At 35.4% G+C, this 26,067-nt stretch overlaps 1 protein-coding gene across 1 annotated transcript in view; it reads right to left on the bottom strand.

The window, feature by feature from the left end:
* LOC120344662 (peptidyl-prolyl cis-trans isomerase NIMA-interacting 1-like) overlaps positions 1 to 24,999 on the bottom strand; it is a 33,199-nt gene extending 8,200 nt beyond the window's left edge. Inside the window, exons 1-2 of the mRNA XM_039413955.2 lie at positions 24,749 to 24,999; positions 23,882 to 23,967 (exon numbers count right to left, since the gene is read on the bottom strand). Coding sequence (XP_039269889.1) covers positions 23,882 to 23,967; positions 24,749 to 24,815 — 153 coding nt within the window. The 5' untranslated portion in view covers positions 24,816 to 24,999. The remainder of the gene's footprint in view (positions 1 to 23,881; positions 23,968 to 24,748) is intronic.
* Positions 25,000 to 26,067: the final 1,068 nt, after the last annotated feature.

Here is a 26,067-nt window from a genome sequence, read left to right as displayed (position 1 = left end):
ATGTAGAAAAAGTTTGAATAAAAGCAATTTGTGAAGGGTTTCAATAACATAATTTAAAATGGGAATTTTTGAAATCGTATTTTCGCTCAAATATTAGCAAACAAGCATCTCAATTCAATAAGATTCATTAAAAATCGTCAGTCAACGATAAAAAAGCGCATTCTCGACCAGTGGTCAATGGCTCACTGCCTGGCTTTCAGAACCAATTGAATTGATAAATTTAATCCTATTTGTGTTACTTTTTATCATTTTTGAAAGGCTCGTGTATTTTCTGGTATGGCACCCAATAAGTACATACAGTAGTTATATATATGTTTTCCAGAGATAACTAAAACTACGATAAATATTCTAATGTTCGAAATCCACTCTGAATTAAAATTTTTGGATATCAAATTTGTTTTAAATTGTATCATGTTGAAAAAGGGTACTCCCGTAGTGTGTGTACCAGGTTAGGGTTAGGCCATAATTCTATTCTGATTTCCCATATTTTAGTTCTATTACGAGTTCCAATATCAATTTCGAAACCACTTTTTTAAAACTTTATTTTCACAATGTCACAAAGACGGCATGGCAATTACATTGTTTGTAAGGAACTTGAAAAGTGGAACACTTTCTAAGATTACAGCCATAAATTATTAACTATGTTTTGCGATAGTGAAAAGAACCTCAAAGTCGTCATTGTGTTTGTAATCTTTTTGTTCTCATAAGTGTTTGCTTAAAGCAAGTTCTGAAGTACATAACCCAGTGGTTTTCAACCCATTTTCTGCCGTGGCCCATTTTCGTTGCGCTGAAAATTCGTTGCCCATTTACCTTACCATGTCAGGGTAAGACTGCAAGAAAAACAAATACGGTAAATATTTACACAATATAGACCCTTTCCCTTTATTAAATCACTTGAAAATTACCATTCTGCAGCAAACAGAAGCAGCATCAAATATTGCACTGCAATCAAACATATACTATAGTAACACAAATAGGATTAAATTTATCAATTTAATGGCTTTGTGGCCCATTTGAAAATCTTTGTGGCCTGGCAGTGAGCCATGGACAACTGGTTGAGAACCGGTAACCAAACCAAAATATGGTTTTTTGGCTGTTCCTGCTATATATAAATACATAATATTATGGTAAGTTGGCTTTGTACCGGGAATATCTGATCCATCTGCTATTTACTAGTAAATGCCATATTTGGAGTGGTTTTATGGCCTATACTGAACTCATCAAAATGTCAGCGACTACAATGAGCGTCATTTTACAGGGCAGTGACATATCCACATGAAATGGTGCCAATGGCAAAGTTTGTGAATACGCCCTTTCTATCGTTGACTGTTATTGAATTGAGATTCTTGTACGTTATTATTTAAGTGAAAATTCGAGTTTAAGTAATTTCCAATTTGAAATCATTTTTATCAGCACGTCAGCATGGTTTTAATAAATGTGATGATAAATATGCCATTGGGACCTTGCTCATGAATCAAAGACGTTTCCCTGGCAACTGTTACAAAACATTGAGCAATTTTATCACCTAATTGCGCAATATGTCACCAGCCTGGTAATTTAAACAAGCTCATAAAATCGGCAAACATTAAACAGCCGTTAAGAGGTTAAATCATTAATTTTTTCTTTACTGAAGAGCTGATTTATGGATTCACTGTTTAGTACTAGCCTATGTAACCCTTTCTATTAAGAGCATTTGATATTTTTTTATTGGGAGTTTAAATGATGGCCGGCTCCACTTCTTTACTGTGTTAAAAATATTGTCAAATTTCTTAGAATTAATTTTACAAGGTGTGCATATTCAATAAATGTAACATTTGAGCTTCTTTTTAGCATATATACGATAATAACGTAACTGAATGTCTGATATCGGCAACACACAGTTTGGGAAACACCCTTCTGAATTAGAAACTAAGGGACAAAATAGAAGATGTGTGAGGTCTTAGTAGTTGCAAACCACCAATGTAACCACCTGTTCTTTGAATATCTTGAATCAGTTTTTCCCAACCGTGGCCTCTCCCAGAGCAGTTGGAGGGAAACCACAAAGTTAGGCATGGAACTGATTTTACATCTAGTTTCATTGCTTGATAAGGTTATTTCACAGGGTGTTTTCACTTTGTTGAGCGTGAATTGTTTGAACATAAAGTGATTTGGAATCTACCAGTCAAAATTAAACTATAAATACTACTGGAATGATGAACAGGGGGCCATGAGTGCTAAAAACCTCCGAAAGGATGTCACGAGCCATAAAAGGTTGGAAATCACTCACTAGATAGCAGTAGTTCATCATTACGAAGCCTTCAGAATTTCGCAACAGAACAGGCATATCAGCCCAGGAAGGACATGCACCTATAATTATATAATATCATGCATGTTTCTAACATAACCCCATTATATTCAATTCCATATCAATGGCCATACATGATGAAGACATGCTTTGCAAAATCTCTAGGCAATCGAAATAAAAACAAATTCAAATTTCATACTCAGAACTAGCTTGGCCACAGATAAGCCATACCAAACCCGGCCATATTCGTACATAAACTATTCAAGGCCTAACTTAACTTTATTACTTCATAATATGGTTCTATATATGTATGTGAGTAACTCTTCCTTCCTTTTCAGTGGTCATGAGTCACAATACCATTAACAGGCACCATTATGATGAAATAATACAAGGCAGTGGGTTGGTGGCCTGATTGAAGCAATCAAAATGAATCACTGGCTTTTTATTATTCATTTTATGTTAAAATCGAACTGGATTATTGTTTATATTTTAGGAAATGAAAGGACGAAAATATGGCTTTATCATAATATGGCTCTCATCCGGTTACCAGTCCATATTGTTATTGGGGTTAGTCAACCAGGTATTTGGTTCAAATGCATTGATTTATAATATTGTTATGTTAACTCAGTGGTCCTCAATCTTTTACTGATTGGTACCACTTTACTGTTTTTTACTCTGGCCGCGGTCGTGGGGAACAATGACACAAGAAACGCGCTATGGGAGTATTTTATGTGGCACAACACGCCTTGTGACGTAACACACAAAAAGAACTGGTAATGCTATAAATGCTGTTCAGCAAATACATACAGTATGGATGATAAAGACAAAGCGTTGTCGGCATGTTTTAGCCAATTAAAGAGTTAAACGTTGCAATAATTGAAAATTGCTGGTTGCAGACCGATTAAAAAGCTCCCGCGTACCAAAGGTTGAGAATCACTGCAATAACTGGTTTATCTGTAACACAAGGACAACAAAATAAGTTTTATTCATGTATACAAGTATACCTATTGAAATATATATATACAAGGTTTCCATAATATCCCTTCACAATTTCAATTTTATTTCAATGAAGTCAGTTCTCAATATATCTTGACCGGGTTTGTTGTTTTTAATCAGTAATTGTTCAAGTATTTTTACTTCATTTAATACATCTGTGAGGGCCAAAACAATATAGGATATCGATAAATTCCCTTCGTAATTTTAAAATTTTCTAAGACTTTATGGACACCCATTGAAATCATTGGAATCGAAAACATGGGGTGTCCATACGAGTCTTACTTAGATCATTGAAATAATAATAAGTGTCATAAGTTGAATTAATTGTGAAGGAGTTTTCACACAATCATTCCAAATGATGCTTTAGATCAGCGGTTCCCAATTTTTTTGGCTTGTGAACTTCTCTACAAAGGCTTTTAGCACTCATGGCCCTAGTGTTATTTTGGTTGTAAGATTTCAAACCCCATTATGTTCAAACAATTCATGCTTAACAAAGTAAAAAACCCTGTGAAATAACCCTATCAAACAATAATACTAGAAAGAACAGGGAATTTATTCGTGAGGTGAAAAGTAAAATCTGTTTTGCACCTGGCATTGTGGCCCCGCCAACTGCTTTGTGGCCCCTTTGGGAGTCCAATGGCCCTCGATTGGAAATCGCTGCTACAGATAGCCAGTCACTGAAAAACCTAAATTTCAGCGTTGACAGCACAATATCACATCCTATGCAATTTTCACGGCCTATTATACAAAATGTACATCCTGTTTCCTGTCAATTTGAATACAGACACTAGATGGAGCACAAGAGCAATAATTTGACTTGATCACGTTTGTGTTACTTCCTTGTACAGGTCATGTGACATCACTAAAATGTGGTTGAAGCCTTCGCAGAAAAAGCTACACAGCAAGGTATTGATGTAATCATTGATGGTTTTTATGAACTTTTGACTTTTTTATGCTATTATCAATTACTGTTAGGTTTTTTTTCATGGGTGTCGGCTGCTCGATAACTAGTCATGGTTTCTCGCGACATTTTTTCACCACGACTTACCAGTTTAGCTCTTTTTACATTTTGTATTCATTAGTGTACGGTATTTCATGTCCGATGGATAAAATAAACTACTGTGTACTGATTACTTCATGATAGTATATTTCTAGGTTGAATAATCCAATTCTTAAATGCTATTTTTTAGGAGCATATTTGAATTGTGACTCTGAACGAGTCCGTGCATCTGAAAAAAAAATAACTGACTTACTAATCCCAAACCTGACATGAACTAGTAACCAAATAGGGTCGCCATATGATTAAGCCATATTATAGGCTTTCCTCTCCCCCGGGATAAATGTGTGAACCCTATACTCACCCTCATAGGGTGATTCACGTAACCACTGGTCGGTTATGACCATCCAGCATCATCAAGTCCATGCATCTGAAAACGAACTAACTGGCTAACTAAGCCCATATAACCATGATAACCAAGCGATAGGTCGTGGTTCACCATATGATTAAGATTAAATATGTAAATCCTATCCCTAACAAGTCACAGAAAACACTAAGCCACCAGGTTTTTATCAATGCAGTGGTAGTAACGGTATGGATCAAATAATCCAAGTGGCATTATGATGACGGTATTTTCACGAAGTCACTCTGAATACGCGGCCACTGATATTGATGTATTTATATTTGTCTAAATAAGTAACAAATCGATACTACCATAGTGTGTGTACCAGGTTAGGGTTAGGCCAATATTTTATCTCGATTTTCCTTATTTTAGTTCTATTACGAGTTCAGAGACTGTCTGTTTTAGCCAAGTGAATATTCCCCTGCCCATAGGTTTCAGTCCCTTTACAATTTGATGTAAAGTAAGCGATCAAAATTATTTACCTTCATATTGGTACACACACTTCTGGAGCGCCACAAATTGCATAAATGAAGATATTAAAGACAGGGTACATACATGGACATGTAGACCTAAACACGATTGTGTGCGACTCACAAAATATGGAAACAGTCAAATAATTTGACAGTAATAATTCGAATAAACAACAAGCAACTATCTCCTGGGCCTAAAATAACATTAATCTTGGTGGAATGGTCACAACCCCTAAGGTTACCTCAATGAGAGTTCAAGGCCATTCACCAATTTTATTTTAACTTACTAATCACAATGATCATAAAATATTCATTCTACCCACACTCTCAACGAGGTCTTGTACGAATGGAACCCAATCGGTGGGGCCCGCTACCAATGTCCCCTCTAATTTTTTGTAGTATGTGTGCGCAAAAATTTTGGTGTTTGCGCACTTTTCTGGAAATGACTAATATTTGTGCAAAAACCAATGAAGAAATTTTGGCGTTCTAACTAGGTAATGGGTGGGCCAACAACAAACTTTCTCAACCTGCCAACCGAGAACATTGTTACATTACATCGAAATACGTCTGTGCGCAGTAAATCTATGCGCGTGCGCGGCCTCTGAAAGCTGTGTGCGCGCGCACACTTTAGAGGGAACACTGCCTGCTACACAAGATGGCGTAGACAATTTTTTTAGGGGACGTGAAGCTAATTGAAAATAAAAATATTTGTTAGATCTGATCTTGTCTGCCTTATTTTGGATATTTACCGTACATTCAAAACGTTTTCATTTATTTCATTATCTACGTACCATCCATGCATTTTCAACGTGTTTATTGAATGAAAACATTATCTCGCCTTACTATCTGGTATTTGTAGCTTATTGTTAGCTTTTTATTTTTGAGATGGGGCACGAGACTTGACAATTTCTAAAAAAGGGGACAGCTCAAAAAGTTTGAGAACCACTGGTTCAGAAGTAGGTATTATATTTGGGATGACAATGATCTTTCTAAGAAAAGTATACCCAATTAGTTACATCTATTAAATGCTCAAATTGCCAATTTTTACACAAAAACATGTTGCATTATTCCCGAAGAAAAATTTACAAATATTTATCTTTTCAAATTTTGCGTTGCTGGATCCATATATATGTATAATGGAATGATAATGTGGCAAGACTGAAGATGACTTTTGAATCATTTCTAATAACTTAATTCTAAATTAATTGACTATTTTATTTGGACATCGCTAACCATTGAGATATTATACTTAGAAAGGAAATGATATATTTGAGAAAAGTATACCCAATTAGTTACACCTATCAAATGCTCAAATTAGAACACAAATCTATCTATCTAAAACACACAAAAAATGCTAAACCAGGGTGGTACAAGATTGACAGCTCTGCGGGCCACAAAATTACTTTTGCATTGTTCGCGGGCCACAATAGTGCCAAGAACTTCGCTCGTTTAACTTCGCTAGTTGCCTCAGCAAGCCATAACACTAGTCAATTCAGTGACGTTGGTGATGCAACAATATGTCAAAAGATTTTTTGGTTAATGTTATGATGAAACAACACGAATGCGATTTTTTGATTCCTCTCCGAATGCGAGCTACAGATAATGAAGTGGCGGGCCACATGTGGCCCACGGGCTCGGGTTCGGACCACCCTGTGCTAAACTATTTCAAGTTCGGAGGGTCATATTAAATCGTTTTCGCAGGTCGTAATTAGCCCATGGTTTGAGAACCAGTGCTAAAGCAAGAGTGAAATTAACTCTTCTATTATAAATTATTCAATACGCTTGGATATCGCTGACTATGGATTTCCACTATGTCGAAGCACAGACCACAAGACTCACAGGAAAAGGAACGTAGTACATTGACAATTTGTTTGAACTTTGTGCAGACAGTCATGTAGTTGGAAATGTTAAAGACAGGAAATAATGTTCAAATACAAAATCAGGTCAATTCTCTCTGATTTCATAAAAGTCAATGTGTCCATGAAAGTCTTAAATTTTTTTAAAATTGCAAAGAGAATACAACGATACCATATATTGTTTTGCTCTTCACGAATGTATTAAATGAAGTAAAATTACTTGAACAATTACTTTAAAAACAACAAACCTGGTTAAGATATATTGGGGACTGACTTGGAACTGTGAAAGGACATTATGGACACCCTGTATATTAAATGAGGCCAAATTCCTAAAAGCAAGACTGTTGAAATAAACATAAATTTGATCGGTAATCTATTTCCACTTTTCAGTAATATGAAATAAAAGATATTTTGATCACAATGTGGCCTCCACCTAGCTATTCTGAATTATACCTAAAATCAATGATTTATGAATCTCGCAGTAAAAAAATATTGAAAATTAATAAACATGAACAGATTGGTTTGTACTCCCGAAGTATGTGAATCAAGATGGCGGACACGGGAACATAGTATGTGTACCAGGTAAGGGTTAGGTCATAAGTTCAGGTACACATACTACGGGAGTTACTCGGCTAGTCCCCGAAACTCGTAATTCAACTAAAATAAAGAAAATTGGAATAAAGTTATGGCCCAACCCTAACTTGGTACACATACTACATTCCGGTATCCGCCATCTTGGTTCACATACTTCGGGAGTACCAATAGGTTATCTAATTTTCAGTCTTCAGAAACCTAATTAAATAAGATTTTGTCGCTGTGAGATTTCAATTGCTCAGGATGATAATTAAAAAAAAAAACATTGCACATTATTCTTAAAATTGAGAATTTAAAAATTGAAATTAATGAATTTTGTTTAGATTGTACATTCGATATATTTTGGATATCCAAGTTTGGGGTACTCCCGTAGTGCGTGTACCAGGTTAGGGTTAGTCAGACCATAATTTTAGTCAGATTTTCCTTATTTTAGTTCTATTAGGAGTTCGGGGACTGTCTGTGTTAGCCAAATGAATATACCCCGTGTCCATAGGTTTCAGTCCCGTAACACAACTTGATGTAAAGTAGGAGAACAAAATTAGTTACTCCCATATTGGTACACATACTTCTGGAGCACCCAAGTTTGTTTGTTTAACTTTACTAAATGAAAGCCAGTTTGACAACAATATTCATGAAATACACAAGAGACTGCAGGACAAACACAAGAAATGGCGTAAATCAATTTACATACAATGATTTCTCAGACTAATTTCAAATCTTCGAATATTTGATTCATTTTGGGTATCCCAGTTAATAAGTTATTCTTTATTAGTACAAACAATATACCGGTACACTATTGAAAGTTATAACATGATAAATACATTCTTTTATACTTGTTTGCTATCAAGATAACACATAACGGCCGTAGCAATAGCTGACTAGCCTCGGGGTGTGTATACTTCAAGTAGCTTCGTCTGGCTTTAAGATTAAAATAAAATGATTAAAATATTTCGTCGAAGAATTTGGTTTAATTAAAATTTGAAATTAAAAGATTTTTGGGATTAGGAATTTAGATATTCAAATAAATTTAAAATAATTTTTTGCTAAATTTCAACCCATAAAATTTCATATATACATGATATTCGTTTTCAAAATGGTTGACTTTATAAAATTTCAATTCCAATAATCTGAATTATGAAATAATCTTCACCCAGGTACATGTAAATGAAACAAGTACCTGTTTGATCATTTCCCTTCGATACCCAACCGGGAATGGTAATCGAATGAGATGCTGTGGTCCAGCTGTGAATATGCCATCAACCATTTTTTGGGGTCGTATGATATTTTTTAATTGAACGTTGCTTTCGGGACAGATTTTGGATCTGCTTGAACTAAACTTTTAATTTTTGTGAATTTTAGTCAAAATTTCAAACCGAAGCTTAGATTAAAATATCTATACTAAAATGCATATATTCACATATCTATTCTTAAAAAATGTCATTTCTGTAAATTTGGGATTCGATTCAGCCAAATTTTTCGCGAGCGATAGCAATGTTTGAATATTTCCTTGGCTAAATGACATAAGGTAACGCTTGCTTGGATCGAAAAAATTTACTAAAAAGCAATTCTTGTCATTTCTGGAAATTCGGGTTTGATTGTTGACTGTTTGATTAATTCCTTGGCCAAATGACAACACAACTATTGTGAGGCAACGTAATGTTTACCAAAGGTGGTCTAAGTAGACAGGTTGTAAATAATATTGATCCTAAACAAATAAATTTAGGAATTCCTATTTGGATGAACAGTAAATATTAGAGTTACCTGAATAGCGATGCAACAGCTAAAAAGTACAAATAATTTAGTAAAAACTGAAATTTGAAAAATGTCACCCTGTCTTTTTTGAAAATGTCACTTTATTACACATTAGCAATTTGACACTGCCAATATGGTTAGGGGCGTTCATTTTAAAATAGTTCAGTATTCTAGAGTCTTCTACTGCAATTGATTTCAATTTGAATATTCTTGATAAAACCTACTTTGAAACCGTGTTTTATATAAAATTAAGTCTTGTCACACACACAAATATATCTCTGTAACGTTTCATCTTATGAAAATTTTCATACACAGGTGCGAATACAAGTATTTGTCCATTGTGAATATGTAAGAAATGAATCAGTAAAATGTCCTGATGAAACAACGAGAATATCGGTCGGAGACCGAAGACTTATCGATCTTAGATCGGTAATTAGTTAATAACTCGCTAATTATACGACATAATTAACCCAAAATCGATAGGCGTCTGGTCCGAGGTAAGGTGCATGCACATGCAAAATTTGGAGCAGATTCAACCACGCGTTCGTGAGATATCGCGTTCATCTAACAGACACACACACACACAGACATACAAATACCTATCAATATACTTACCGATCTTAAGATCGATATGTAATAACTTATCCCAGTGTGTTCACAACAAGCTTAATAAATTTTATTCAAAAATTATAATCTTTTCTTATCTGAATTCCTAATATATATATATATTTCGAATATTTTATCTGACTGAGGAAAACTACTTTGTATAGTCACGATTAATAATTGTTTATTGGGCGCTCCAGAAGTATGTGTACCAATATGGAGATAACTAATTTTGTACGCCTACTTTACGTCAAGGGACTGAAACCCATGGGAAGGTGTATATTCACTTGGCCAACACAGACAGTCCCCAAACTCATAACAGAACCAAAATAAGAAAAATCGGAATTAAATTAAGGCCCTAACCCTAACCTGGTACACACACTACTGGAGTTTTACTGAAATTTTACACACACACAATCCTATATTAAATTTATTATTACAGCTGACGTCATGAAAGAATACGTCATTTCCAGGTTATTAATTGGATAATTTATCAACTGGGTGTGAGCATTATTCCCCATTGAGACGAAACGTATCTGTTTATATGGCACACGAGGGAAACAAATCAATTAAACATCTCGCTTTTAACGAACCCACGCATTCAACATGGAAAATCGTTAGCCGCCAAATTCAACGTTCTAGACTTTTCTCCTTGATTAACAGCGACAAACCAAAACAGGCCCTCGGGCAACAAAAGACGATCAATCTTTAACCTGGAATTAGAAATCCAAGGAATGAATTATTGATGCCTCTCATTCCTAGTCTAACCACAAATGAACTGTTTGAGAGAATTTTCGAAATCGTGAGAAATAAACTGAACATCGATATCCAAAATACAATGTGTATCTATAGCTTTCACTCAGAACAATACTCTTGGTGAGTTGCCATTTTTGGTATTAAGCTACGAAGACTTTGGAAAGGGCGAAATATTTCTAATTCGAATGGTTTGACCACACGGGGACTGTTTGAGAGAATTTTTGAAATCTTGAGAAATGAATTGAACATCGATATCCAAAACACAATGTGCCTATTTGCCTTTTGCTCAGAAAAAGGCTCTGTACATACACTGTAATTACTAAAATTTGATAAAACAGGAATCTTTCTTGTTCATAAGTCTGACCCTAAATAAACTGTCGGAGAGATTTTTGAAATCATGGAAAATTAATTGAACAGGAATATTCAAAAAAAATTTTCTTTATCATATGACATATGTCAGCTAGCGCTAACATCTGAAGCCCGAGCCTGACTTGAAATTCGGGTCTGAAGTGTCAATCATTACATTCGGGTCGGGCTTCTCTATCGCTGACTTTTTTTTAAATAAATGCATGTTTATAAAAAACGTATACTAAAACTATGTGTGGAATACAGGGAACTCCTAAATAAAATATAAATTTCTGGTTTGCTTCGGGCCTGCAAATCCAGTTAATTAGTTTAATACCCCAGGCCCGGGTCGGAATTTTTGGGCCTGATTTTACCTCTAATGTAGGCTATATAAATTTTGCTCTAAACAACGCCATATGCAAACAGCCATCTATGTATTGAGCTACGACGGGTTTGGAAAGACCGGACTTTTTCTTATTCGTAAATTTTGATCATGAATGAACTGTTTGAGAGAATTTTGAAATCTTGAGAAATAAATTGAACATCGATATCCAAATTACAATGTGTAACTATGCTTTTCACTCAGAACAAGGGTCTGTAGAAGCAGCCACTAATAGGTTAAAGGTCAGTATTAAGTTTGAAAAAAACAGAATTTTACTTGTTCAAGGAATGGCCCTAAAGGAACTGTTCGACAAGTTTCTTCATATTATTTCCACCCATGTGAGAGTCTATTTTAAACATAAACTGTCGGATTAAGATTTTATACTTCAAGGAAAAAAATCTGAGTGTCAACTAGGGCCACACGAAATGGATTGGTGGGCCTGTTGCATGCCCTCAGTTTTAAGGGAATCATAGATGGATTGAAAATCATGAGAGAAAGATTGGACCAGGAATATCCAAAACAAATATCCTTTATTAAACAATGTGTCTATATGCATTTTGTTCAGAACAACGCCTTATGCAAGCAGCCAATGCTAGATATTAAGCTGCTGAAGTTTGAAAAAAACGAAATCTTATTTGTTCTTAGGTCTAACCGCAAATGGACTATTTGAGAGCATTTTGAAATAATAATAAATAAATTTACTAGATTTTTTGGACACCCTGTCTATCGTAATTGACAATACAGTAAAGGCAATTTAAGACAACAGATAAATGGTGGTATTTTCCATTTGAATGGCTGATTATGTTGAGGTTGTACCATATGAACAGCATGTCATTAAATTACTATTTCTCCTATCATTTCCGTTTTATCAATAAAATTTTTGTAAACTTTGTGAAATGAATCAATTTACATTTTTATTATTCGATGGTAGAATACCAAAAGTATTTATATATGGATATTTTAAATTTAATATTTTTGGTATTATCTGTTATTGCGCAAGCCATATTTTTCATATGTTTACCTCAGACTATGATAAGCCAAGTTTGGATATTGCATCACCTTACATCCTATCCTAAACACATACCATAAAGTTAGCGGTGGCAAAATAGAATAACAACATAATAAAATATTATTTCTTTACCATAGATGGCGCCGTCAGCTCATAAATTTATGCGGGCGAGGTATTACTCAACCGGTCTGTTACGCAATAATACACCACTTATTTAGTCACAAAGCAATTTCGAATATGAAAAAAAACGCCGCTGGGTGTTACTCAGGGAAAAAAGATTGCACGCTCCATTGCACTCTCCTCTGCTTTTCTCTTTTTATCTCATTCACTTCACGTATCTCTTATCTTCCATCTCTCCTTTTTATCCTTTGCTCTCTCTTCTATTCCCTCTCTTCTTATTAATCTAGCCCACTCTCCTCTTGCTTCTCTCTTTTTTATTTTATATGCTCTCTTTTTAAGGGAAACAGGTTCTAGAAAATTCTCTCGCTTTCTTTCTTTTTATTAAAGCTAAAACTAACAGTCTCACCACGCCGTGATTAAAATCGTAATGGCGAAAGTCGTAAAAGTGGCGAGCGAACCGGCTAAGCACCGCACTTAACCCCAAATGACTGGTTTTTAAGATGTTTTTGGAATGCCTAAGCGGCAAATGGAGGCGACAACCCATTTCATATATACTAATATACAGTGTCCATGAAGTCCGAAATTTTTTGCAATTGCAAGGGGAATTTATTGATACCATATATTGTTTTGGCCCATACAGATGTATTAAATGAAGTAAAAATACCTGAACAATTACTGATTAAAAAACAAACCTGGTTAAGATATGTTGAGAATATACTTCATAACAAAATTGAAATTATGAAGGGAAATTATGGACACCCTACGCATCATTTTGGTGAACTTGCTTAAAAGCAAAGAGATAAATGTCTAAGTAAACTCATTGGGCGACCAATGGAACCCGAAGAAATAAATATTGTTCTATTCACACAGATACACTCATTGAGTTTTTAATTTAAATACATTCTCTCATCCTATGTATGCTTGTATATTTATTTGACTCAAAAATGTAACAGTATCTGCATAATAATTAAACAGTATAACAGAGACACGATACATATACAAGACCTTACCGGCCTAAGACATGAATGTGTGGCATGCACCTATAACATCCTACTTTGATATTAGGTATTGTTCAAAGCAAGAAACAAATGCTAACTCAGAATTGAAGGACACAATCTATTAGCACAGTTACATGCTGTGCTTCCACTCATAAGCCTAGAAATGATTGTCATTGTAATTAAGTTAGGCTATCAAATGGATACACTCATATTCAACTGAAAATTCTGTGTATTTTTGTCTTTAAAATGATTTTAGTGAAATAAAGTGTCGCTGACTGGATGACTCATTGAGTCTTACATGTCTCCGAGTCATCTGCTGTGAATCAATGTTTCCTGTTCTTTATTTTACATGCTTTTTTCGCTTAAGGATTCTTGCATGACGAAATAAATAAAAAACGAATCTGAAATTGCAATATGAAAATAAAATCATATCTATTGTTGTATTTTGGGTACTCTCGAAGTATGTGAACCGAGATGGCGGACACCGGATTGTAGTATGTGTACCAGGTTAGGGTTAGGCCATAATTTTATTCCGAATTTTAGTTCTATTACGAGTATGGGGACTAGCCAAGTGACTCCAGTAGTATTTGTACCTGAAATTATGGCCTAACTCTAACCTGGTACACATACTACGTTCCGGTGTCAGCCATCTTGGCCCACATACTCCGGGAGTACCCAATATTCAATGGATCCTTCGCTAGTATTATGCACAAGCCACACTCCCGCTTTTGAATAGTTAAGTAGCTCATAATGTGTGCTTAAATAAATATTATAGATTGATAGTAATAACAAAAAACTGAAGAATTTTGAGTAATACTACGGCAAATAGAAGCCGGATACTTGGCATTATTTTAAGTCTTGCGTTACCACTGAACTACTGTAAAGAATAGGTCAATCATATGACGAAAGCTCACATTTCTGGGGAAGAAACTTTCAGTATTGTTTTATATTTGGGGCTCCCGAAGTATGCCGACCAAGATGGCGGACATCGGAATGTAATATGTGTACTAGGTTAGGGTTAGGCCATAATTTTAGGTATAAATACTACGGGAGGCTATTGGCTAGTCTTCGAACTGATAATAGGACTAAAATAAGGAAAATTGGAAAAAAATTATCGCCTAACCCTAACCTGTTACCCATGTTACGTTCCGATGTCCGCCATCTTAGTTCGCATACTTCGGGAGCACCTTATATTTAGTATTGTCTCATCCAAAATGGGATTTTGGACATTTGATTAAAGCAGGTTTATACAAAGTGAAGAAGACACATCTCTGAGCAAAGTTACAGGCGTCACTGGGGATTTATTCAACAAAGTTCAACGGTTCCATTACATTTGAACCCACGTACATTTGAACCCATGACAATTGCACCTGTATGCTATTGCACCTATGGAATTTTTTTGTTTCACGGATAGTTGAACCCATACTAACCCTAACCCATGGGTTTTAGCACCCGCATATAGATTGAACCCGTGGATATACGCATGGGTTCAAATGTACGTGGGTTCAAATGTACGGTCACCAAGTTCAACATATATTGTAATTTGGAAACAAAAATTGCAACTTAGAAAAAAGGTACTCCTGTAGTGTGTGCACCAGGTTAGGTTTAGGCCATAATTTTATTTCTATTTACCTTTTTTAGTTCTATTACGAGTTTGGGGACTGTCTGTGTTAGCCAAGTGAATCCCTCCTGCCCATAAGATTCTGTTCCTTCACACAACTTGGTGTGGAGTAGGCGAGCAAAATTAGTTAGCCTACCTCTATATTGGTACACATACTCCTGGAGCGCCGAAAAAAAAACTTAATTTGAGAATGCGGGTTCTTGAAATACTGTCAATTTTGAATTGATTGACTGTGCCATAAAAATAATCATACTACTAATTAATTATCAGTAGAGGTTACGAGAGACTGACTCCCAGTCCATCTTCAATGCCTTAGCGCCAGTGGATCAGACTTCCTCAGACAAAGCAGTTTATTGTTGTAAACTGCTTGTCTGAGGAGGTCTGATTTTGGTCAGACGAAACGTTACAGAAATACATTTATGTGTTAGCGAGCAGCGGGACTCTTGAATTGCATATTACAACTAATTAATGCTACAATTTTTATGTTATAATTTTTATCTTTGCTCTGAACAAGGCATGGGAAAGCAGCTACTCAGAAATAACGCCTCTTATATATATAACTTCAAAAATAATTCGGGAGACAAACAAATTAGTGATGTTGTTATACATGAGAATAAATAAATTAAAGGTCATGGGAAAATGAAATGTTTGCATCAATTTTTTTTATTTGAATCATCAAACAGAGCAATGAACTCACCCCTATATAGAGGCAGTCACCCCTATTGCCTCTTAGACATGCTCTGCTAATACACAAAGATATACTATTTATGAAAGCGGCATTTAAATTCCGAAAACAATAAAAACGTAAATATTATACATTTTTTCCATGGCATAGCATTAGTTACAATTGGAGATTTTTTACCTAAAACTGGACCATTTTCATCATTAAAATTGAAACAACATTCACTACAGATCAGTTACAAAAACCACAAGAACACGACAAAAAAAATTCGATCTATACCACATATACGGAAACATCACACGCTTCATTGCACTCTCTTTTCTCTCCTTTTTAACACGTTTCTTTAGTCACGTCTCACTGAATAGCAAAACTTATCGGCAAATATAGAATTATTTAGGTGCATTGGAATAACAACACATGTTGCCCTAAGAATTTCAGGAATGAATAAGTTCAATTTTAAAACTATCAAAAGGAATTTTAACAAAATATCTTACTAAGCGGTGATCCAGAAAAACAAGACCCATAAATTTTTTAATTAGGTACTTTCACAAAAATGAAGATTATTTAACACTTAAACTTCTGCTTGCGTATGATTGTAATCTAGGACCCAATGCACAAAATTTAACTTAATTCTAGAATATATTCCAAATGGTGTCTGTTCTGTTTCAAGGTAAGCTTGTACAAATAGCAGTTTCATACAATAAATAAATTTGTAAAATGTGCAAAGTAAAAAAAAGTGGACTAAATCAACCTACAATAATCATTTTTTCCTCCGACACAACAATCATTGAAGTACCAAGTTATCGACATATCAAGTTAATGATAAAGGCCAATACACACATAAATACCAAAGATGCAAAAGCCACTGAAAATATTCAAAATAGCGAATTTATCAACAATTTCTGGTTAGAAACAGCAAGTTCACCAATCCTAATATAAAGAGAATATTCACCATGATTTTATTGAAGGCGTGATACACCGAAAATAAGTTCTACACTCCTTGCCAATCAATCGAAATTAGTAAATGCTTGTAAATGTCGTTGTTCGGAGCGAAAGACACAAATAAGTGTTGAATAAGAGAAAATGCCATAGTTCATATTTCAAGGAAATAAATTATTTTGCAATTCCTGGTGGGAACCACTGAGGTCACCAATCACTAACATAAAGAGAATATTTCCCATGAATTATAGTTGAAACATCAGCCACCAATACAATACATAAATATCCTTTGAGAATAGAAAAATGCTTTTGGCAAAAGTCAACAAAAAGTTGTTGACGAAATGTAAATTCACATTGGGAATTGGCTTGGATTGTTCCCATTTATTCAGTAATGTTAGGGATGGCATCTTATTCACTAGGGAATACCGATGTCTTATAAGTTATACCTTAATAATTTAATATTACTACTACATTATGGAAATATATTTTCAAACATTTGAGACTGGACCATAGGCAACAGTTTATTCAAAACCAGTAATAGCAAAATTCAAATAATTAACTATTTCAAATAAATACTGAAGAAAGAATATTTTTGAGTAGAGGAATATGTTTTGAATTGTACCACGTTCATTATATAATCGCACAATATTTACCAATCGCCAAACCCAAATAATTTACTTTCCCAATACGTCCTGAAAAAATATTTTTGAATATAAATGTAATATAAATTGGGTATGTTCAACTAAAAAATTGCACAAACCATCCATTATTATAATATAAACATGCATGAACTCTTTCAGTCATACTAAACTACTCAACTAAATAAACGAGAATATCGGTCAGAGACCGAAGACTTATCGATCGAAATAGATAAATAAAGAGTTCAAATAACTGAATGCTACGCCACAGAGAATATATATTGTTATACTTTGCAATTGTATTCAGAATTTAAATGCCGGTTCCATAAATAGTTTGTCTTTGTGTATTAGCAGGGCGTGTCTAAGAGGCAATAGGGGTGACTGCCCCTTTATAGGGGTGAGTTCATTGCTTTGTTTGATGATTTAAATAAACATACAGACATTTCATTCTTACTCGACCTTTAATTTATTCATTCACATGACTATCAACATGTATAATTTGTTTATTCCCAAAATTATTTCTGAAGTTACCTAGGTATAATGGGCATCATTAATGTATGACAACATCTATGATTTGTTTACCTCCGAATTATTACTCATCGATCTTTAGATCGGTAAGTATGTTGATAGGTATTTGTCTGTTTGTCTGTCTGTTAGATGCACGCGATATCTCACGAAGGCGTGGTTGAATCTGCTCCAAATTTTGCATGTGCATTCATCATATCTCGGACCAGAAGCCAATTGATTTTGGATGAATTAAGTCGTATAATTAGCGGTTATTAATTAATTATTGATGGGACACGCGGTGTCACTATAGAGTCATGAATCGAAACCGCAGTTTCGATCAATAAGTCTTCGGTCTCCGACTGATATTCTCGTTTTTTGAAGTTAGGTATAATGGGTATCATTAATGTATAACAACATCTATAATTTGTTTAACCCCGAATTATTTTTGAAGTTAGGTATAAGGGTCATCATTAGGGTTGCCACTTTCAGATACATTTTTTTTCGAATCGAATCTCGAATCAAAAATTTTCGAATCGAATCTTTCCGAATCTGATTCCATTAAGCTTTTTTTTATTACATACCTATGTTTGCCCAAAGTCACAAAAAAGCTCAAATCTAGGAGAGAAAAATGGAATACGCTGTATAGCAAGGATGATAAGGGTTTTCGGTGGATAAGCCACACTTATTTTCATCATGATAAAAAAGATTCATATGAGAAAATAAGCAGGGAACAGTTGTACTGTTATGTCCTAAACACAGTAACAGCACTGCTGTCCCACCCCAGTATATGTAACCGTTGTATTTCCCTTCTTGTTATATTGAATTAGGGCCGCCCTTATTACTGATTCTTTATCTTCAAAATCTTAGTACAATATTTTATATTTATGCCAGCAGCATACGACAAAAACATTCTAATTGCATCTGAATTACTATAAATGGGAAATGCTTACAAGAATATGATTGTAGACGACGATTAACCACGATTAAATTAAATTAATTTCGATAAAAACAATCGTTCATCCGACTACGATTGCGAACAAAAATTTCCATAAATATTAGAGACAATATTATTTGTGGCTAACAGCGTTATTGGCTAACTCAGGCTTCTACGTTTAATTTTGTAATTCAGAAAGTCCAAATGTGCATAATGGACGCCGCGCTGACGAGCGATAATTGGTTGACGCTCTATCTCGATCAAACATGGTCGCTGAGGCTAAAGTAAGACGACATTCGCACAGTATGCTTGGTCTGGTATGAAATTTGGCACGTGTTGATGTAAATCAGTGCACAAGTTACCTTTCCTCAAGTATTATTTACTCCCACCTGTCCGTTATGACATTTGCTAGAAATAATCCGAAATGTTTTATCCGCTTGTATCGCGCTAATAAATTAAAAGTAAATACTACTTTTTTTTTATAACAGCTGAAAAAAGACGTGTATGTACTACTACATTATGTCCCCCTGATTTCGTTTACAGCCACTCGAGTGGAAGCCTGACAAAGGCAAACAAAATAAATATATATTTTGGGATGAGAAACATGATTGTCAATTAACATTGTCGACTAAACTCATTCAGTAATAGTTCTCTTCAAATGTACGCGAAATATTGCTCTCAGAACAAAGTTTAAATTAAATTTCAATCAAAATTAAACATTATCTAGACGTCGGTAGCCGATTCTTTATCCAATCATGCCAGGGGGTACAATAACTTAGTCGCAGCGCAGGTGTGCTGTTGAAAATTTTCATCAAAATTGTCACGAATTTTCAGGTATACAAGTAAAAAAGTCAATCACGAAAAATTCATTTTCATTTATTTACGTCCCGTAATTTGTTGCTATTTGGAGTGCCGCATAAACGTATACGGCAGTTTTAACGCCGCCGAAAACAACGATTAACAAATGTTCAATGTTTTTCTTTCGGACCCGTTATTTGGAGTGCCGCATAAACGCATTCGGCAGTTTGAACGCCACCGAAAACAACAATTAACAAATTTTCAATGTTTTTCTTTCGGTCCCGTAATTTGGTGTTATTTGGAGTGTCGCATAAACACATTCGGTAGTTTTAACACTGCCGAAAACAACGATTAACACACGTTTAATGTTTTTATTTCGGTCCCGTAATTTGGCGTTATTTGAAGTGCCGCATAAACGCACTCGGCAGATTTAAAGCCGCCGAAAACGACGATTTGACAAACGTTCAATTTTTTTTTTTTCGCTAAATCGCTCTCTTTTTCCGAATCGCGTAAATCTGATTCGAATCGATTCAGAAAAGATGCGATTCGAATCGATCCGATTCGTAAATCCAAAAGTGGCATCCCTAGTCATCATTATCAGAAACCGTCCCGGGCTTCAGAAAAATTTGCCCTGTGTTGTGTCTGGAACATTCTGCAGATGGAAAAATTTTGCGCAAGAGCATTTTGATGTAAAACAACTAAACAAGTAATTGTGATAAAAAAAAGTTATGTTTACAGGGTTAACGTTGAGGTCTTAAATAACGAATCTTCTTTAAATAAAAAGTTACTTCAAAAACCTGACTGTTTTCATCGTAAATACTTGTTTCACAGCAAAATGCTCTTGTTGCGATTTTTTCTATAAGATGGAATTTCCTACAGAGAATTTTCCTAGAACCCCCCCCCCCCCGTATATCAGTGCCTTGCATGAACCGAGCCCAGTTAAGAATAAAGGTGTAAAGAAAGAACAACTAATAAAAACGTTCTCAAATTTTTGCAATAACTTATTCGACAGCACTTACTTATACACTGAGTTTATGTTAAAATTACGAAACTAGGAAATAGGAAACCCACGAATCACAGCTCTTAGGCTATTCTGAGACGGCACAGGATGCCACTCTGTTTTTATTTACGTGGGTGTCGATATATAGATTCTACTTTATATAAGTAAGTAGGAGGCTTAAAAGGAGAGAGATGAGCAACATCTTTCTGTTTTGTGTTTTAAACATTAAATGCTTAAAGAAATGGCAAAACTGAATGTAGAATATATTATAAATATGCACAATTCTGCTTAAAGCAAGTGCCTACGATTAAAAGTGAAAACACTTTTAACAGGACGTTTTCTAGTAACGGGAAAAGTAAAATCAGTTTCGCGCCTGGCATGGTGTACTCCCTCCCAGTGGCCCACATGGTGGGCTACAAGCCCCCCCCCCCCCCGTTTGAAATCACTGATATGAGGTATATTGCATTGTAATACAGACATTACACACACACAATCATATGGCTGAACACATGGTTTCATATAATTGGATTAAAGAGAGCGAAAGCAGGAAGCGAACACTTCCTGTCTTTGGAGTGAATAGGCCACACGAGTCAGCAATTTGACTGTGCTATGACTTTTATATCTTTTTATCAATGGACCGTTCCTGACCGCACAAAAATAAAATTGAAATTTGAAAATCAAAAGCCAGCTGTTCAGCAATTATGTTTCAAAAGCAAGATGGCTTTGCATTAATCGAGGCAAATATCAAGAGTAGTTTTTTGTAGAAAAAAAATTCGTCCAGCAACACGTCCAGCAATTTTTCGAGTTATACTCGAATAAATACGATAAGTGTCTAGAAAAAGCATTTATTTGGTTTTCACCATCCCTGGCTGCACCAGTGAGTAAAATCTGGTCTATGATCTCTCCCAAACTTGGCAAGCTATTGTACTATAGTCTATTTATATTTCATACTTGACAGAGCCTAATAAGAAGAAAGCTTTTTAACCATATGGTCTCATGAAATTTGAGTAACGTTGAATTTGCATAACAAATTTCTATTTTTTTTAATTACTTCCTGAAGATAAAACATACCATTCAACCCTTGGGGCTTTGCGTACCCTAATATTCCTTGCGCACCCTCTATGGGGTCACTACACCCAACTTGGCAAGCCCCCATCTAAATGAAATAACTCAGGACAGTTTTGGGTGATGAACCAAAGGTTGAGAAATACGGCACTGTACATTCACTTTCACTGTGCACAAAGATTTGTACATTTGTAGCAGTCAACTTGCTCAATGAACAACATATTCAAATCACAACAGAAAATTCAGAATGTTCAAACTAAAAGGGAAATGGTTTTTTGAATTAAATTTACATCAAATTGCATATTATTTTCCACAGTATCTGAAATTAGTCAAATTAGGTCATTTCAAATTTCACTGCCTGATGTTACAAATTACAAAACAAAAATATACTAACTTATATATATCAAAAGGAATAAAATATTCCTTCTGAGTTTCATGTCATAAACAGAGGACTATTCTTTGTGATTAAGGGGGCTTGCTGCCACTACAGGGGTTTTTGAGGGTCTGACCCCCAAATGAAATATAAAAAAGCAATTTTATGTATCATAAAAATAACATAATCTCTTTCCATGAAATATCAAGTATATTTGTGATATCAAGTATATTTTATATTTGTCGTTAGATCAGTGGTCGGCAACCACCGGGCCGCGGCTGATCCGTGGAAAGGTCACTACCGGTCCGCAGAATGGTGACATGAAAACGTACAATGCCATTGTTATCTTCATGTGAGGTTGGGTTTTTAAAATGGCAATTACAAAAACGAAAGATCGAAGTGGGTTTAACGTGAGTGAGAAATACGTTACATGAATAGTATCACCTTTGTTTTTGAATGTATTGTCAACATACATTTTCTAACGCATATTATTTATTACAAAATTTTGGTCAGGCTTTACCGGTCTGTTACTGGAAAAAGGTTGCCGACCACTGCGTTAGATCATAGTCCAACTTCTCCAGATAAAACAAGATATGGCCTAATCAAATAGCTATATACTATATAATATACTTAATATTTCGTGGAAAGAGATTATGTTATTTTTATTTATCTTCATAATACTATCTCAGTCACACATCCTTGTGGCAACAGCCACATACGGATCCGGAATATAAAGTAAACAAGGAGAAAGGACCTGCAGTTCAATACACAATACCCTAGTACAGGGGTGTGCAACCTTTATTACAGGAAGGCCAGATTCAAGTGATTGAGTGAAGTCACAGGCTGTACTTTTATTTAAGATATAGTTTATAGTAGTTTCACACACAAAAACTGTTTTTGCTAGCTAGTTTTGCTAATATGACAGTGGCACTCGGGTACTGGCTTTGCGACGTAAAGTGATTAAAATTTCTCGCACGTGTCACAATAACTAAACTAAAAATTCTTTTTGCGGGCACACTATTCAAAATTGGCACTTCTCAGCGGGCCGCACAATATTTCCTTGGGGGCCGCATTTGGCCCGCGGGCCACAGTTTGCACACCCCTGCCCTAGTACACCCCATTATGTATCATACATAGCAATTTTGTGAAGATGGCTCTGGGCAAGCATCCACCTAAACATATGCAGACTTTACAGAGTTTGGGGAATATTTCTCCAGATTACTTAGGTGAGACGTTCGATTTACTAGGACTAATATTTCTCTCACTTTACCCATTTTTCCCAATTTGGTCTCAATCTCATTAAACAGCAATCACACTGTTAATAGAAAGACTCCCTTCACTAGTCTAGTTCATGCATCCGCCCAGCTATTCTCACACTGGGACAAAGTCAGGGTCGTCCAGTCGGACTCGCTGGCTGCTATGGTCCAACTCGACAATTAATAAAAATTCCAGATCTCCCTCCTTCAATTATTCCTGGCTATTCACCTGGTCCACTGACACAATTGATTAATAATTTGTCCTCGCTAGACAAGCATGTCAACAAAGACAAGAAAAGCGATTCCATAGTCTTACATAACTCCGATTGATAGCTATATTTACAACAGCAAATTTCAATTCCTTTGTTGGAAACTCTTGCAACTTATGATTATATTTTATTATATTCATCTTAGATAACTGTTGACTTGTGATCGCTCGAGCTTCCAAACACGGTTCATCAGCTTTCCTTTCACTCAAGAAAAAAAAAAAAATCATCTCCTACCTCTGGTCTTGCTGGTTTCACTGCTTCTGAGGTTGGTCTGTCCCATTGACTCGCATTCGTGTATTTGTTCACATAGTAATGTCTCCCTGAGAAGCACAAAAAGAAAGTTGACAAAAATGACAAAAAATTGGAATTCAAGATACTTGCACAATCACAGATTCTCTGTATATATATATATATATATGTTGCATGTCTGCACGTTGCACACACAGCAGTGTGGCGCAGCGTGGTAAACGTTAGGTATAGGATTCGCATACTGGATAACTAATTCTATACCCGACATAGTATGGAAACAGACAAGAGGCCGTGGTTCGCCATGTAATCAAGCCACTTTATAGGCTTTCCTCTCCTCCCGGGATGAATATGTAAATCCTATATAATGCATTTTCTGTACTATTTACTTCCCCTTATTTATTATTAATTATTGTTTTTTGTTTGTCATTTTATATGGACGTTTCAAATGTCTTGAATAAATAAATAAAATGTACTAGGACGGTGGTTCTCAAACTTTTTGAGCCACGCCCCCTTTTTAGAATTTGTCAAATTTCATGTCCCACCTCTAAAATAACTAGCTAACAATAAGCTACAAATAACAGATAGTAAGGCAAAAGTATGATTTATTTGAAAAGCACGTTGAAAATATGTGGATGGAACGTACATATTGATACGAATAAAAAGTTTCGAAATGTAAAATATCCAAAATAAGGCAGGCAAGATCAAATCTAACATTTTTTTACCATTTTCAATTAGCTTCGAGCCCCCTCGAAAAATTGCCCATACCCCCATTCGGGGGGGGCGCCACCGTTTGAGAACCACTGGACTAAAATAATGCTTGGTTAAAATCCTTCAATTGTGAGTCATAACTACCTGATGATCTGCTTTCCTTCTTTATCCAACCATCTGGAAGTGGACTAACCGGTTCTGACTCGCTCATACTGGATTAGACTGGTTTCGTCTGCTCCAATTTGCACGGGATGATAAACAAGACAAACTGTTGTCAGATAGCTTGAGATATAATCAGACAATTCACAGCTGGATTATCTCGGTTTTAACTGGTTCAAACCAGTATAAACTAGTTTTATCTACAATATTCCTTAAAACAAAGCAAGAAACAAATAAATTTTTTTACAACAATATTATTTCAAATCCTGATAAGAAAGTTCAACAACATTATTAAGATAAAATATTAATTATTCTGATTTATACAAGGCAATATAAACAATAAAATATACAGAAAATAAAAATCCAAGAAAAGATTCAAGACATGCTCATATACAAGGTGGTCGCTGGAATACAGAAAATTTGAATATCAGATGAGGCAGGGAAATATTGTTCCAAATCAAAATAACATCATAAATACCACTGAAGTGATAAACAGGAGGGCCATGAGTGCTAAAAGTCTCCGAATGGGGGCCACAGGATATAAAAAGCTGGAAACCAATGCTATAGTGCAATAAATACTTTTATATTCGTTGCTCCCCGATGAAGGTCCACCTCACAGACACTGGAAGCAAGGATCGTTTTACTATAATTTTTTCACTTCCATTGGTTTCGTAACAATTACGATTTGCGATCGCCTGAACTTACGACATTATCTTGTTTACGAATCGCTACGTGACAATGGATATATAGCCTACATGATATTAAATGGGGGCTCCCAAAGTATGCGAACCAAGATGACGAACATCGGAATGTAATATGTGTACTAGGTTAGGGTTAGGCCATAATTTTAGGTATAAATACTACGGGAGGCTCTTGGCTAGTCTTCGAACTGATAATAGGACTAAAATAAGGAAAATTGGAAAGAAATTATCGCCTAACCCTAACCTGTTACCCATGTTACGTTCCGATGTCCGCCATCTTGGTTCGCATACTTCGGGAGCACCATTAAATGTATATTTCGTAATCTTTTCATTTCGTTGCGGACCCTCGTGGAGCCATCACGAACCCCAGTTCAAGAAACCCAGATGTAGACCACTGTCTACTTGTGTCAACCACTGATATCTCTATCGGGCAAACTGAATTTAGCAAATGAATGGCACTTGCAATTTGTCAGTACTCTTTCCATATTTAGTTGAGCCTTGTGCTGTTTAAATCATTCAGCGGTTACGTGATATGGCCTACGGCGGCGGGAAGGCCAGCAATCCTCTCAGGACATTTTTTCCCCCACAGCATTCGACCTGCGA

The sequence above is a fragment of the Styela clava genome, chromosome 5 (genome assembly GCF_964204865.1).
Source record: "Styela clava chromosome 5, kaStyClav1.hap1.2, whole genome shotgun sequence".
Classification (NCBI taxonomy): domain Eukaryota; kingdom Metazoa; phylum Chordata; class Ascidiacea; order Stolidobranchia; family Styelidae; genus Styela; species Styela clava.
This window is presented reverse-complemented; position numbering and strand designations above follow the sequence as displayed.